The sequence below is a fragment of the Lemur catta genome, chromosome 1 (genome assembly GCF_020740605.2).
Source record: "Lemur catta isolate mLemCat1 chromosome 1, mLemCat1.pri, whole genome shotgun sequence".
Taxonomy (NCBI): Eukaryota; Metazoa; Chordata; class Mammalia; order Primates; family Lemuridae; genus Lemur; species Lemur catta.
Window position 1 is genome coordinate 14,659,177 of NC_059128.1, and position 17,487 is coordinate 14,676,663.

Here is a 17,487-nt window from a genome sequence, read left to right on the forward strand (position 1 = left end):
TAAAATTAATTCCCCTATTTCCTTTTGCTTTTTAAATAAAATTAATTTTTTTTTCATTTATATGTTTTATCATGGTAAGAATCTTTTGCTGTTTTTTAATGTGGCTACTAGACAATTTAAAATTATGTGTGTGGCTCACATAATGTTTTTATTGGACAAACCTGGTTTAACTGTCACAATATTGTTCTGTTCGATCTCTTAGTGAATTCACTATTTTTGGTATTCACCCCCAACTTTAAGCTTGTGAAGACACTTCCAATTTAATGAGTTGTTATTCAGTGCTCCTGTTTGGGGTAGGGTCTGCTCGTTTAGGGCTGAGTACCTACAAGTTCCCTTTCACCTCCACAGTTTCCGTAGACCATCTGCTGATCCTGGGCCAGTCCTGATGCTGCGGATCTCCTGGGGATTCCCTGTCATCTAGTTTTGAACAGGATATTATCTTTGGGGTTTTCTCCCCCCCCTTATCTCATTGGTTTGGTTTCAGGAGGAGTACTAGGGAGTTTCAGAAACTGGGCTACTATCATGATCTGCCTTGTCCAGAAGTTCTGATTTTTTAACGTATAACTACATTGCTTTGTTAGGAAACACTATAAAGTTGATTTACTTTCAGTGATCTTAATTTTATTTGTCATTGAAGTTTGAAAAATCATGCTGTGAAATGATAAAGAAATTTTACATAAACAAAATTATATTCTTACGGAGTATGAATTTTGTTACACCAGCAATACATTTGGACACTGAGAGAGACCCAGATTTTAGAATCAGTTCTGTCCTTCTCTGCTCAAATCATGTGCTCAGGTTTTGAATGTAATAACAGTTTCATCATTTTCTGAATGAGGGATATACCCCCTATTTCTATAACTTCAATAGAGATATAATTTCAGATTATAAAAATAATGTGTGTTCATTGTAGAAAATTTGGAAAATGTAGGAAACTGTAAAAATAGAATTTACTCATAATCCTAACATCTATTGATCATTGGTAACATAATAGCATACTACTTTCCAGGCTTTTCTTTTTTTTAATATACAAATATATTTTAACCAGGTACACCAAGCATACATTTGGCTGAATGAAAACTAGGTAAGTCTTAAAAATTAATACTAGGCTGAGGCACCAAAGCTGAATATCATGGTCATAGAATGAAGTTGTGAGATACAAGAATAAATCTAAAATGTAAAAATGTATTAAATTTATATTAAAAACATTAGTAGTCAGATTTTCCAAGTTGGGCCTTTTAATGCCAAAACAATAATTTCTTAACCTTGTTGGGTACTAGGTTGCTTTTGGGGGTCTTTTTAGTGTAGATTTGCAATACAAGATAGATGTCTGAGTTCAGTGACTCAAAAATCCTGGTGGGACCTCATTTTTCTCTAATACTACTTTTTATATATTCTATATTGGATATTCATTTCTTACTCATGAAATCCTGGGATGCCAAATTGATGTTGTGTTCCAATTCATCTTCCCAAACAGGACGTTTTCTTAAAAGATTCATGACCTAAAATGGCATTAAGTAACTAAAAAGTAAAAAGTAAAGCAGGTCTTTACAATAATTCTTTTTATTTTAGGCAGAGTCTTGGTCTGTCTTCCTGGGTAGAGTGCAGTGGCATCATCATAGCTCGCTGCAACCTCAGACTCCTGGTCTCAAGTGATCCTCTTGCCATAGCCTCCTGAGTAGCTGGGACTACAGGCATGCACCATGATGCTCAGCTAATTTTTCTATTTTTAGTAGAGATGGGGTCTTGCTCTTACTCAGGCTGGTGCTGGTCTTGAACTCCTGAGCTCAAGGAATCCTCCTGCCTCAGCCTCCCAGAGTGCTAGTATTACACACAATCATTCTTTTGATATTATGGATACTACTATACCACTACAACTACAAAGATTAGAATTATTATTAATATATAATCCAATCGGCATTATTCTGCCTGCATTATTAACTTTTTTGGTAAATAATTGTTGACCTAAAAAGTATACACTCTCATTCTTACAGTTATTTAGCTAAGGTGTTCCATTATTGTAGTAACTGTCAATCTATTTTCTATTTTACATTTAAAATTTCATAATTGTTTTTATTCCTATAATCAGGAGCTTCCACAATTGTCAGTATGGCAGTATTTTACTCTTGCAATAATAAACATGCGTTTATACTTCAACTGACTGGCTTGGCTCTCCTCAAATGCTAGAATTAAGGAGGGGTTAACTTTCTGGGGGAGTTTTTCAACCTCCGCACTATTGATATTTTCACTAGATAATTTTTTGTCATGCGTCTGTCCCAGGCATTGTAGGATGGTAGGCAACATTTCTGGCCCCCGTTCACTAGATGACAGTAGCAAATCTGCCCTGTTCCAGGTGAGACAACCAGAAAAAAAGTCTCCAGATATTGCCAGATATCCCCTCCCAGGGCAAAATCACCTAGGTTGGGAACCACCACTGCTCTGAAATGGTATTTCTAGTTTTCCCAAGGTAGTGTATTCTCTTTTTTCATGAAAGAACCATCTGTGAGTTTTTGTTTTGCTTTGCCTGAGAGTACATGCCAAGCTGTCTTTGTCTACTAGAGGAGAGGGTACTAGTTTATATAATAGACTCACTAGTTTTATTTTTGGCCCCTCCTCCCTCCCTTCGTACTGTCCCAAGCTCTCTAGCCGTCCTTGAGAAGCCCGAATCTTGTCTCCAGCTGATTCTGCTCTTGGAGGCTGTGGCCTCCCCTGCTACCTCCATCCATCAAAATGCTTCCATCCATTTTGTGTTTTCCAAAAACAGATTGAAACTTCTCATCCATTGATGATCTTACTTGCCATTCTAGGTGCTGTAGTGGGTTTATCCCCCTTTATTTTCTTTGCTGTCATTTTGAGGGCATCCTGAGACAGAAGCACATGGTTACATTCATCTGTCATCTACCTGGGAGCTGCACAGTTGTTTTAAAATAGAAACCTTGGAGAAGACTTGTCTTTTTCTACACTCAACAAATATATTTAAGTGCCATGTTCTGACCTTTCCCCATTGACTCCCAACCTTTCTTTTCTAGGGCTCATTATCCTGGAACCCATTCAGTAAGGGATGCGAAGTTGACCGCGAAGAAGCTTTGGGCTTCTGAAGATTTTAGCACTTTAAATAGTGACATGGGTGCAGGTTGCTGGGGTCGTATATTGAATCAGAATTATATCAATGGCTATATGACTTCGTAAGTTATTAAAAATCTTTTAGGGTTTTTATTATGCAAAATTTATGTAATAAGTAGAAAAAATGAACTCCTATATTCTCACAACCTAGAATCAATGATTGTAAACATTTTGCCTTATTAGCTTCATCTACACCTATAATCTATATCTAATCTGTGTCTATTTTTCTATATTTGAATATAATAGTCTGCATTAAAAATGTTGGGTTTACTGAAGTATAATTTATATATGGTGAAATGTGCAGCTCTCCGATTTTTGACAGGCTACATGTTTTTAATGAACATTTATAAAGTAAATTACTTTATATAGCTTGATACTTCACAATATATAAATATTTGAGCATGTGTCTCCAAGACATACAGATATTCTTCAGTATGACCACAGTATCATTTTCATCCATAAGGGTATTTTTAAATGTTTCTAATACCCCATTTCTATTCTCATTTTCCTAATTGTCCCCCCAAATGTCATTTATAGTTATTTTTTAAAAGGAAGATCTAGTCAAGCACCATGCATTGCATTTGGAGCTTATGCCCTTCAAGTCTCTTTTAATCTAGTATAGTTTCCTTAATCCTCATTTTTTTATGACAGTGATCTTTTGAGAGGACCAGTCTGGTTATCTGGTGGGCTGTCCACTTCCCAGTCTGCCTGATTGATTCCTCATCAGTTAACTTGTGTAATTGTTGGTTTACAAAACAGAGGTTCTTAAGTGAGAGCACTACTCTTTTTATTTCTAATGGAAGTATTTTCTTGAATGCTTTGAAAAATACTTTAATTTTAATTAAGTTCAAATTAGCTTTCTAAAATAAGGATAAATAGAACAAAAGCAAACCAATATATATATTTTTGTGACGATAACGTGAGTTGCTATATATTGCATTTATTCTTATATTTTTGAAAGAAAAGATGCATATCATGGAGAGTTTGGTTGTAATAATTTGGTATTAAAAGTAATACATGTTCATGGCAGAGAATTTAGAAACTGAAGATAAGTATAAATAAGGAAAGAAAATCACTCATCATCTTACCATCCAAAAATAACCATCCTTAAAAATTTTGGTGTATATCCTCCTATTCATATTTATATGTATACATTTTTAATACAAAATTGAGACCATATTATATAATCTGTTTAGTAAGCTTCTTTTCACTTAACATGGCATTATGACCTTTTTCTCATATTTAAGTGTATTTCTACTTCGTCATTTTGAATACCTACGTATATTCTGTTACATAAATCAGTATTTCCCAAACTTGCTTTGTCTTAGGAAGCACCTGAGATACTTGTTCTACTGATTCCTGGGCAGCTGCCCAGACTAACTGAGTTGGAATCTACAGGGAAGGCTCCTGGGATTCTGTCTGTCTGGTCAGTGCCCCCAGGTGATCTGATGCCACACAAGTTTGGGAAACACTAGAAAATATTAAATATATTATACCTCATTGAATATTCCCCTCTTCTTAGAAATAGTAGTTGTCTCTATTTAATTAATAGCTTTGTACAAACTGAAGTGATCAATTGTATACAAATATCTTCACACACATCTGTGATTATTTCCTTAGGATGTATGCTTAGAAATGGAATGTCTGGGTCAGAGATATATATAGGTTTTGAAAGCTTTTGTACATATTTTAGAAAATTCTCTTCTGAAAGTTTGTCTTAATTTATACTTCTATCACTAGCCAGAGAGGATACCAGGCATCTTGCAAACCGTGGGAAAAATCATGAAAACTCTTGAAACATTCACTGGTAGTTAAGGTTTTTTGAAAATTGGGACCATTATTTCTACTTTGTGTTGACAGAATTAGAAGGCTTTGATTTGCTAAGAATGCCAGTCTGTCATTTTATGACGGATGAGGACTTGATGAAAAATTAAAATTCTGTGGGTAAGCACTGTTTTTTTTTAAGCTGTGAGGACCCAGCAGTATCAGGTTTGAGAACTTCTATTTTCCCCTTGGATTTTCTGAGAACCACAGAGTCACAGTCTTAGGGTTCAACACCTGCTGTGGATTATTAGTGCCTGATCATCTGAAAGAGTGGGCCAAAAAACAGACCAGAAGCTAATCCAATTACTACTTACAGACGAAGCAGAATAAGAGCAATACTACAGCCCAGACCATGTTCTGTACGCTTCATGTGCATTCGTACATTTAATCCTCACAACAGTCACGTGAGCTAGGTACAATTATTATCCTCATTTTATGGATGAGGAAACTTACGTCCAGAGAGGTTAAGTGGCGGAACCATGATTTGAACCCAGGCAGTCTGCCTCTAAGAGTTCTCAATTGTAAAACTTTGGAACAGTTCAGACTCAAGTTCATAAAAATTATGTCATGAAACTGGGCTATTAAGAAGGCTGACTGTCGAAAGGAAAATAGGTATGGACAAAACCTTAATTGCATTTGACTCAAATTTGTGACATGTCTGGTACTGGTAGGGCATGATTCATCTTCTGGCTACACCATTGTTTAATAAAAAAACTTGTACATCCCATAAGGCATTTGTATTTTTGTATTATGTGATTCACCATTAAAAATATTTAAAGGCATCCAAGGCTGAATTTTTCAAAATGTGAGTGAATTTAGGGAAATTATATTTTCTTGGTTTGGGTGGTCATTTTATGGTCATTTACATACATTTATATAACTGTGATAAGGGTTTTTTACTCCAGGTTTTTAGACATTGACATTTTTATCACAAGTTATTTTGGTGTTTCTCTTTTATCAAATGTATCTTTTAGCACAATCGCTTGGAACTTGGTGGCTAGTTACTATGAACAGTTGCCATATGGGCGATGTGGCTTGATGACTGCCCAGGAGCCATGGAGTGGGCACTATGAAGTAGAATCTCCTGTCTGGGTATCAGGTATGGTTCCGATTCCATCCCTGACTCCCTAAATTCCTCTCTAAGAGACAAAGCAGAAAACACCTAGGGGAGATTATATAAACTGTGTGTGTATGTGTGTGTGTCCGTGTTTTAAATGTATATCTCAATTTTAAGGAAGATTTGCTAGTGTTTTATAAGACTATTTGGGCTAACTAGACTACTTTTTGTATTTCATTCTTGATTATTCTAAGACCAGGCTCTTAGAAAAGAAGGGGGAGAGCTGTCTAGTGATGGAGAAAGAAATAAATGATCATCTAAGTGTATAATTACAAATTATGATAATTGCTAATAAAATAATGTCCTTGCAAAGATTCATTCCAACTCAGAGTATCTAAAAGTCTTAAAGTTAGTTTTAGAGTCACTTTGTTCTTTTATATTAATATAATTTTGTTGATTAGAATAGTGTGCTAACACAATCAAAGGTGGGTGATTAACAAATACTATATTGAGTCATTAAATGAATAAATGTAAAAGTTATGTGAAATATCATGGCTTTAGATTGTTCTTTAAATCTACTGATGTATGTTGTTAAAAGGTAATTTTTAGAAAAGGTAAAATCATGACTCATTTAGATTAAAAAAAATGAATACATGCTGAAGATTTATGTTACTTATGTGATAGGAGGGAATCGGGCTGATGTTAGAACCAGTTCAAAAGGGAAAGTGAACATAGCACAAGTTTTTGTGGAGTGAAGGAATTTGAGATGAATTACACATGGAAGCAAATTTCCCACACAGAGGGGAAATCAATTAAATCCCTGCCAAATAAGACATAATTTGTATAGCTCAAAGACAATGAACAGAGCTATAGATAATATATTCATTGTTATTGAAACACTAAAATTTTTCTACAGGATCATTCATTAGTCACAAGGAAAGTTAAGATCATGCAGACAATGGATTGCATGGTAATTCTTTTTTTATGAAGGCATATAACCATACTATAATAATAATATAATTTAAACAAAATTTTAGAAATCTGTTGCTGATAAATATTGAAGTTTTTTTTACAAATATTTTTGTAAAAGATCATTTGTGACCATTTTGTTTTAAAATAATAATAGTCTTTTTAAAAAATCAATTTCTTTAAAGGTTAGATGCTTTCAGAGGAAAATTATGCATTCAAAGTGAATTTATTTTTATTTTAAACTAGTATTTTGGTGGTTTTCTTTTTTAGTTGATGTGTTCTCTTCAGAGAGATTTGTAATCATGAAATTAATCATGATATTATTCTAAACTTCTTAAATTGTTCTCCCAAAAATATGGAAAAATTAAGATAGACTTGTATGTCTTGGTTGGTTAACCCCTTAAATGTTGAAATTGTTCGTCCCACATTATAGATGAGTTAACGTACTCTTTCAATTTTGTGACTTTTTTGGGGAGTTGGGATGTGTAATATTGCTTAGTTTCTTTTCAGGACCAGCTTAGGAGGTGACCAGTAAATATATACGTTATGGAAATAAATTTGTTTGAAACCATAAAACTTACTTTTGGAAATGCATTATTAACTTTTTTTAACCTCTTCTTTTGGTAGCTGTATTAGGTTGGGTTAAATAGAGATGAACAAAGGTTAGGAGGCACTAACTTTATTTTGTTCTTGAAAAATAAGACTAATCTTGAACTGACAGGTTCATTTATTTTTACTCATCATCCCAAGCATCTTTCTGCAATTGTAGTGTTTAACTGAATTAATTATTTAAAAATTAAAACATGAGGTTGGCAGGTTTTTCCTCTAAAATAGAAAATAGCTTGTTAGAATCAATCAGACTGAAATTGGTAATACAGCTTTATGTTGCTGTTGAAGAAACCCTATTACCATTTTTGTCTTACTTGGATCTTTCTCTGCTTTTCTGTAGCTCACACCACTCAGTTTACTCAACCAGGTTGGTATTACCTGAAGACAGTTGGCCATTTAGAGAAAGGAGGAAGCTACGTAGCTCTGACTGATGGCTTAGGCAACCTCACCATCATCATTGAAACTATGGTAAGTTTTTGTTGTTGCTATTGGATTAGCTCATCTCTTTAGTATTGGAAAAATAACATAATACAAAACTGAACACCTTATACAGACAGATGTCAAGATCTTACCGCTTTCAATTAAAAATTTTAGCCATGAGTCAGTAAAACATAGCAATATAACTTACTGATTTACATAAAATACTTAGTTCTAATCTTTTCTCCACTTGGTGGTTCTGGCAAATGGGACAAATTAAGATTACTTTTTTGCGAATATTTGTGGAGGAGACCTTTAAGATCTTCCCTTGCCCTGGCATGTAATCTTATGGAGGCTGTGGCTTTTTCCTAAGGCAGTTGCTTCTGGGGGACCTTGAGTCAGTTGAGAGCAAGGGACCTAGAGTTCAAGTGCTTGAGGAACTGGAGTGGGAAGAGACAAGGTCTGGCAGCAGAGGACAGAGGGATGGGAGGAGATGGGGCTTGAAGGGAGGCATATCAAGGATTCAGGGGAATTGAATGGGAGAGCGAAGGCAAAAGGAGGAAGGAGGAGCAGAAGCACATGGAAAGAAGAGGGCTTAGAGGTGCCAGTTTGGGGAGATCTTAAGCTTCCTAAAGAGGTCAATGAAGTTCTAACAAGAAGGAAGTAGACAGAGTTGTTAGAACATACAGTCATCAGGGCTTTGAGAGAGGTTTCAGTTGACTGAGAAGTTCCCATGGGAGAAGCAGGATCCAAAAGAGCGAACAGAGAGGCCTTAAAAAATATCTGTGTATCTATCTATCTATATCTGATAATATGTATATTATCAGATTTCAACCAGGACAAACAATAAGTGTTCCTGGCAGCATTGAACTCCTTTTTAAACTAAATGTATCTATCAGGTTTCTCAAAAGCAAAATCAATAAGCTTTTTATCATCTACCATGGCTGAAAGAGGAATCTTCAAAAGAGAGCATAAAAAGATGCAGCCCTTGTAAGATCTAGAAGTACTCCGAAAGATAGGCAAAAGAAACATAGACACAGATAACCTCTTCGCTCCCTTCTCCCCGCAGAGCTGGTAACAGTCGATACGCTAGCTACAAATGGGGTGCAACCAACATTTTTGTCTGGCCATGTTCTTGGGGCCCCCAACTTGAAACTGGCTGCCTGCATGCATAAACTAATAGCTCACTAATAGCTCCCTGACAGGCAGAAAGTCAAGTCAAGTTCTCAGGACACAAAATGAGACAAACAGGAAAGCAGTAGTTGTCCCTGGGAGGGAAAGGATCCTTGGAAAACAATTATAACAAAAATTAATCGGTGTGTGCCATAAATGTATCTGGAGTTTAGCTGTGAATTCAAAATTTGATTCAGTTAAAATGCCATTGAGCTTTGCTCTGAGTAGGCACATACAACATATGTTCAATAAAGGTTATTAAAAAAAAGTCTTTTCAAATTTGAAATAAACTCTTGTTTGTTACCTAATGTGTACTATTTCTGTTAATCTTGGGGCATTAACTATTTAACTTTTTTCCCACTAACAGCTTGTACATCATTTGTATAACTTATGTGATTTTTTTTTCAGAGTCATAAACATTCTGTTTGTGTACGGCCATTTCTTCCTTATTTCAATGTGTCACGACAATTTGCTACCTTTGTTCTTAAGGGATCTTTTGTAAGTAAATGTGTGTGACTTTTATTTTGATTTTGATTTGAGAATTTATGTATTCTGTCACAGGCTACCAGTTCTTATGTGGAGTCTTATATTATGAACTATTAATAGTTTTCGTATGAATAGACAGAGGCCCTGGTGTCTTTATCTCCTGATTGGCTTTAGTAAAATGGGCTGGAAGCCAGTAGGAGGTAAAGCTCTCTGTGGCTTTGAGGAACACTCACCGGGAAGAGAGTTATTCTTGGCAATGGAAGCATTGTATGGTCTAGGGAGCTGTCAAGCACTGATATTTAACAGTACTCTATACCAAAAAAATTTTTAAAGGCACCAGATTCTTACTATTTCTACTGATTGTTAGATTTGAATTGAGAAAATACAGTGCCCTTTTTGACTATTAATGGCAGAGGGATTGTTTTTTAATACCAGAGACTACTTAAGCTTTTAAACACAGTTACAATAAGTATTTTTGAAGCAAAGACTTTTTAAATATTTGCCAAAATTCTTTAGTGTTTATAGAAAATAAAGTATTTGCTCGAACAGTGTTTTCCTATTTTCAAAATAGTTACTATTAATATTTAAAATTTGAGGTGGGTCTGTTGGTAAATAGAAATAGAGTATACATTGTCATTGGCTATTCTTGCTGGTACTGATTTTGGAAATCCTCAAAGAGGATTTGGTGAATCATTCAGATGTGCTTTTTTTTTGTCTTTTCTTTCCAGAGTGACATACAGGAGCTACAGGTGTGGTATACCAAACTTGGAAAACCATCTGAAAGATTTCTTTTTAAGCAACTGGATTCTCTATGGGTAGTTTTAAAATAAATTCCTATATTTGGGGCATTGCAACAGTAAAACAGTAAAAGGGAAAAGAAATTTGATTAATGAATTAAGAATTTTTAACTTTATTTTTCTATGGCTGAAGCAAAGCAGAGATAAAGTTATCCCCCAATTTTTTTTAATATAAATCCCTTTAAAAGCAGTACAGAAGTTTGTGTGTATATTATAGGCATATTTTATTCTTAGAGACTTAGTTTGTATTGGCAAATGGTGCCACCATCACCTGGCTGCACAAGTCAGAAATTTAAGTCTCATTTGAGACTTTGTCTTTCCCATTCATCCTCTATATCCTACCATTGGTTAAGTATAGACAGTTCTGTCATTTGCATGTTTTTCTTACCCATTGCTTATTCTCCTTTCCCACTGCTACTGCTTGTTTCAGTTCCTCATTAACTCTTTCCGGGATTTCAGAAACTACCTCCTGCTTTTCTAGCCCCCAGCCTGACTCTCTAGGCCGACCACCACACTGCCACCAGAGTGGTATGTCTAAAATGCAGGTCTGATTTTTGTCAACACCATGCTCAGAGCACCTCAGTGATTCTTCCTAGAAGTGTACATTCCTTAGGATAACAGATCACCTTTATCTCCTCTCATGAGGTAGAAGACTGTTTTCTTGTTTGATGCATGTCCTACTGAACTGGCCTCTCTTCACAGATTAAACTTCTTACATTTTTCAAAGCACAGTGTGCCTGTTCATTTACCTCTTTGACTTTGCACATGCTTTTTCCTTCTCCTGGAATGGCTTCTCCTCATATCTTTGTCATCTTAGGAGATTCTGCTTAAGTCTCACTTCTGCTGAAGGTTTCCCCACCAGTCTTACTTAGCTCAAGCCTATGTGACTATGGGTTTACCTAGTTGAACAGATTTCACACTACATTGGACACCTTGAGGATTGGGGCCCAGCCTTATTTATCTTTATATCCCAGATGCCTATTGTAATTCTTAGCTAACCATGATGGCTTCTCAGGAAGAGTTTCAAAGAATGAATGGTGCAAGCAAGCACAATGACTTCACCTTACTGACACAAATGTGCTACTTTTTCTGGTAATTATTAATGTTATGATAATCAACTAATCACTATCAATGATAGAATATTAAGTTCTAAAAAGAAGAACAGTTTCTATTTTTTGTATAACATATTGCTGGAAGTAGCATAATAAAATTGATTTTGCTGATAGGAACAATACTAATCATTTGGGCTTATTCCTGAACCAGAATATAGCATCAGGTATTTCATAGAACTGACCATCAATTTTCTATTAAAACAAAGATCATAACTCCTTTAATTCAAAGTAGAAAAAACTGCTCAAAGTTTCATAAAATGGGCATAAATTAACGTCTCCATTGATTATGTGAGGGATCCCAGTGTCTTCAGAGGTCTACATTTAGCATAGAACAATTATGATATAGGAAGTGTTTCCCATTGGTCACACACTGAGTTAAGCATTTTATAAACATTATGTGGTTTAATCTTCCCAACAGCCCTATTAGGTATATGTTTTTTTCCTCATTTTGTAGGTGAGATTAAGTTACCGACATTGTAAGTGTGACATAAACCTAACTAGCTAATTGAAATAAATATTGAACATATGATGAGTGGGATGTTTCTTTCTTAATTGTAAAAGAATTTCTGTGATCAACAGCTGAGTCAACAGGGAGATTTTTATGAATTTTTCTATCTTAGTAAAGTCTAATAGAGAAATAAACAGGTCTCTTAGTTATGTGTGTTTAATATACAGAAGCTTTAAAGAGCTTAAAGTGTAATGGAAAAGAATAGACTAATAGAAAAAGATTTGGGGAACATCTAGTCCTTTTTCTCATGAAGTACAATTCTTTAAAAATCCTTTCTATAAAGTATAGTTTTATAGTTTAAGACTTTAAAATACTTAAGAAAAAAGGTTCCAAGGGCCTTGGTATTGGTGTGTCTTTCACAAGTGTTTAGGAAGTTCTAACAGAAATGAGTTGGGTTTTTCTTTAAGCTTTTTTTTTTTTTTTCAAAAGCTATTTTGCTCAAATGAGAAGAACCATAGCACCCAGCCTTTAATACAGCGGTGTCTTCTTTTTCAGCTCCTTGACAGCGAAGGCAGTTTCACCCTGGAGTTGCAAGAAGATGAGCTGTTCACGCTCACCACTCTTACCACAGGCCGCAAAGGCAGCTACCCTCCTCCCCCCAAATCCCAGCCCTTCCCAACTACCTATGAGGATGATTTCAATGTTGGTGAGTATTTTTCACTAAAATGTAACTTAGTCTCGATCTTCAGCAGTCGTGGGTCTATTTCTGCCTGTCAGACTGGGTACATGATGAAGTGGCTGTCAAAAGCAGGTTTATTTAGCTCTCAAATCTCTTTGTGGTGAAAGGAGATCTAATTTTTAAATTGCCTCAGAGTAAATCTCAATTTGAGGATCCTGTATTTTTCAGTGCCAGAAAAAATGTAGAGCTTGTCCATAGAGCTTATTGTCAGAGTGAAAGTAGTCATTCTAAACTGTTTTTGGTGAAGCAAGCTTTGCAACTTTGCTATTGCCTGGTTAGCCATTATTAGAATCTTCCTATTGTGTGGAGGTTAAGGCACATTCATATCTGTCTTTCCACAGTGCTGGGTGAACTGAGTGCTTATGGGCAGTTATGTTATCATTGGAAATCCAACTCATTTTATACTCTCTTGTTGTGCCTGAGAGTTTTCTTATTAGAGCTCTCCTGGTGTTCTAGGAAGATCTGGGCTAAAGTTGTCAGAATAGTTTTTGGTTAGAGGTAATTTTGGAAAACCATTTGGAAAAAAGTTAGAGAACATGGTCATTGTGGTTATATTCCTGGATCACTCAGTAAGCAACAAAATTTGTAAACTAGTAGATGGTGGTGTATAGGATTATGGGTCTCACAGACAGGGTCAGGTAGGTGGCTCTATAATCTGCTCCTAAAATCTGAAGCTATAGGAAAGGAATAGAGAGAAAACCGGCATTGCTAGAGAGTGACTTGAACCTCCTGTTGGCTAAAGAGCTGCTTGTTTCACCAAAGGTGGAGACTCCTCTGACCTCTCTGGGTCACTGCCACAGGGTCTCAGCTTCCTTTCTCAGGAAATGATCTAGTTAACTAGAATATAAGGCCTTTGGATACTGGAGTCCTCTCAAGTCTCAACTATTTGGATAATATATACAACAGTGACCCTCAGAGAAGATTGGTGGCTTGTTTTCCTGCAACTCTTTGAAATGGCTTCTTATATGAATCTATTAAATTGTGAAACACACATGTCTTTGCAGTCTGCTTCACAATTCGCTGTTGGCAGAGGTGACTGTTCTTGACTTTAGTAGGTAAGGAATGTGTGTGGGATATGGCCTAGTTAATGAGGTTAGAGAACTTTGCCAGCACCAAATTAATATTCTGTGACCCTGAAGACTAAGAGGCAATTCTAGACCTTCCAATCTAAAGTGTAATATTTTATTGGTTACAAAAAAAAAAAATAAAGACTAAAGGTAAAAATTGTAAGCCAGGCTCCGGAATTACTTGATAGGGTTCTTAAATATCTCAAATGAGGTAAGGAATGTGTAAACACTTGGAAAAGCAGGAAGTGGAAATAGGTGTAAGATATGACTAAAATTGTTTTCCAATAGCCTTTGTTATTGTAAGACTGTAATTAAATTTTAATTTAGTAGAACTAAAAAAGGATTGATAGCTTAGGTCCCAAACTGGTTTTTGCTCCAGGTTAGAAGCAGAAGAAAATTTGTAGATTCTGTCTTGGATGTAGTAAGCCTTTTTAGTGTTCTTTCAGCTGATAATTGTGACCAGTGATTTGGAACCTTGCTTGACAGATACTAGACATAATGAAACTGTCCCTTATTGAGCCGTTTCTAGGTACTGGCTTATGTACATGTTACCTTCTCTCATTTAATTCTCCTGTCCTCTTGCCCGCCTAGAAATGGAGAAACTGGACATGCAAGGCAGTTAAATAACTTGCCAGGGTGACAGAGTGAGCTGATTTTGAACCTAGGTCTGACTTAATCATGACCTTTCCTCTTCACAAAATGCCTGGATTAAATGTTACTCAGAATCTGTATGTCAGACCCATCATCTTGTTATTTAATGTTGGTGGTACCCAAATCAGTATCTCTTCATTAGGCCTAAACCCCTAAACTTTGATTATTAGTATTATTTACTTACTTAAAAACTTCAAAAGTGCTTCAGAATGTACCATAAAATATCAGTGAGGAGAGATTCTGTAAGGAGTTGATACTAAACAGAGAATTTATTGTGTTCCAAATAGATTACCCGTATTTTAGTGAAGCTCCGAATTTTGCTGATCAGACTGGTGTATTTGAATACTTTACCAATATCGAAGATACTGGAGAGCATCGCTTCACACTACGCCAAGTTCTCAATCAACGACCCATCATGTGGGCTGCTGACGCATCCAACACAATCAGTGTTATTGGAGATTACACATGGTATGTAAGATTGATGTCCTCAATGTAGACCTGGATGAGGTAACCTTGTAATATTCTCGGGTACATTTTGAAGTGAAGAGTTTTCAATGGTCCTCCTTGTTCATGAGCCTAATGGTTGTACAATTATTGTTGAGTATCTTGATAACCACAAAGCTGCAAATTGTTTTGCTGCCTCAGTGTCCTTCCCTCAGATTTCCACAATTTAATAGTGGCAGGAACAGTTTTATTTTAACATAAAAGTTGATGATTTTGGACCCAATTATAATTTAATATTTATTTATAGGTAGACTTCGTGGTTCTCATGTTTTTAAGTTTTTGTTTTGCTGGAGAGGTGATTTGTTGGTCTGGTGCTGCCACCTGCTGGATCAGCACTGTCTTAGCCTTTGTAGAAAATCTGTTTATCAGGTGACATCAGATGGCAACAGTATAAAAAGCAAATCAGTTTTATTTGTGTAGTAGTGAATTTAACTCTTTAAGTATCTGGTGAAGAATCAAGTTGTATTTCTTATTCACTTAAAATATAATGGCCAAGCCAAAACTTCACCTTCTCCTTTAACTTAGTTTTGGAATGTCGATGTGCTGACATTATTAACCTTGTTTTAGGTGTTTCTTTTCTATTTTTTTGTACAACTAGTATAATTCCACTGTGGAAAGAAACCCCCACAAAAGCATTCCAGATTTAGAGATAATAACTGGTAACGCCAAGCCAGCTTGGAAATTGCATAAGGAAGAGAAAATAATTCTGAAAAGAGCCTTGAACTGCCTCTCTGTGGAATGCTGCAGAAAGTCTATCCCTTCTGTGTTGCCTGACTCCCAGTCATAAATCCTGATTCTAGTCCCAAGTTCTGATATAGTCTCAAGGAACTTTCATTTATCTAGAGTCTCTGGAACCCTTAGAGCACCATGGAGAGTTATCGAGGTACAGTGAAGAATTCTTGCCTAATTTAGGATGACTTTGGTGGCTTGTCTTTTTACACAAAAAAAGTGGTATTTACCCCTGTTGTCTCTGAGGTGGACACTACCTGGATTTTCTAATCATGGCATGGAGTCTGTGACTTCCTCATTTATGACTAGTGGTCTTGTTGTAAGACAGGTGGCTGGATTTAAGTGTCCACCGTGTGGGCCTCATTATTGTTATCACCAGTTTGGAAGCCAGCCACCATTGGAAACCTTTAACTTTTCTGTGACAACCCCTATTTCCCATGCCCGTGAATACTATAGAGCACTCTTTCTGAGCTTAAACTCTCTTATTTTTGTGGGACTCCACTCCCTTAATTGTAGTAGAAAGATGGGATATAGTGTCATCTAAAGATTAACCAAAAAAAATCTTGAAATGCTTGAAGATTTAACACTATTTCAATAGCAATACTCAATCTTTACTAGGATTTATTGCAGTGGGGAAGGAGGTAGGGAAGAGAAGGATGAAGGGCAGTTTGGAGAGAGGGAGAGAGTGACACATTCTGAAAGAAAAGGAACCCTGATCAGCAATGATGTGTGTCAAGAAAGGACTGTTTTCATCTTTCCGAAGCCCTATTTTTATTGTTTTATTCTACTGCTCAGGAATATGCAGTTTCTCTCTGCTGCTACCAAATCAGCTCTACACCTCTGTGCCTGTCGTCTGAGACTCTTTATAATTTGGTCTCACCTATCTATTATGTGTTATTTTCCAATATTCCATCCTCTGTTCCCCCAGATCTGCTCAGAGATCATACAAATCCCATGTTCATTTCTGTTCTTAGGCTGCTGTGTCCACTTGTTTTGGGGAAAGGAGGGAATGAAAACTGGGTAATACTAGACACTTTTATGGACTTCCCACAACTGCCTTATGGTGAAGATATCATCCTCCCTATGTTCTAGATTGAGAAACTGAGGCTTTGGAGTAAGATTTACCCAAGATCCCATACTTGGAAGTGGCAGAACCAGGGTGAGAAGCCAAGTCTGTCTGGATCTGTAGCCCATGCTCATTTGATGATGCCTCACAGCCTCATTTTAATCAGTATCTTCTTCCTAAGGGTCAGAAAGGGAAGATAGTTTAGTTTACCTGTAGTGCTTTTCTTGTAAATCAGCTCTCATTGTGTGCACAGTGCCAACAGTTCTTAGAATTGTGTTTTTAAGTAGAATTTCCTCTCTTAGATTTATTTAAGTACCAGCAAAGTAACTTGACAATAAAGGGTAGACTTGACTAAAGCTACTTAAGGCTTTCTGTCTTGTTAGTAAACTTTGGTTGGGATCTGATGATAATCACAAAATTACCTTTCCTTGCACACAGCTGAAGTCTCCCTTTGATCAAATTTGCATAATATATTGCCTGGGTTTTGTTCTCTCAGCATGACTGAGAAATTGTGGCTGTGGAAGAATAACCCATACTTTCATTCTATTTCATTCGTTATCTATAAAATTGCCTGGCAAGTTTTGATTCAAGAATCACTTATTCTGGAATGTGATGTTTAAAAAAGGAAAAAGTTTGATCTTCTCTCCTTCCAACTCTAAATAGAATAATTTTATGGTGCGGACAGTACCTATAGCACTTTCAAACTTCTGATGAAC

General features: G+C 36.0%; 1 protein-coding gene across 5 annotated transcripts in view; it reads left to right on the forward strand.

Moving 5' to 3' along the window:
* The window catches only part of GALC (galactosylceramidase), a 47,035-nt gene that overhangs the window by 18,394 nt on the left and 11,154 nt on the right, over positions 1 to 17,487 (forward strand). For 3 of the 5 annotated variants that reach the window (XM_045562382.1, XM_045562414.1, XM_045562405.1), the window contains exons 8-14: positions 3,030 to 3,185; positions 5,922 to 6,046; positions 7,923 to 8,050; positions 9,581 to 9,670; positions 10,387 to 10,473; positions 12,571 to 12,721; positions 14,760 to 14,940. In XM_045562382.1, coding sequence (XP_045418338.1) covers positions 3,030 to 3,185; positions 5,922 to 6,046; positions 7,923 to 8,050; positions 9,581 to 9,670; positions 10,387 to 10,473; positions 12,571 to 12,721; positions 14,760 to 14,940 — 918 coding nt within the window. The remainder of the gene's footprint in view (positions 1 to 3,029; positions 3,186 to 5,921; positions 6,047 to 7,922; positions 8,051 to 9,580; positions 9,671 to 10,386; positions 10,474 to 12,570; positions 12,722 to 14,759; positions 14,941 to 17,487) is intronic. The other 2 variants (XM_045562389.1, XM_045562398.1) reach the window with 2 other exon arrangements.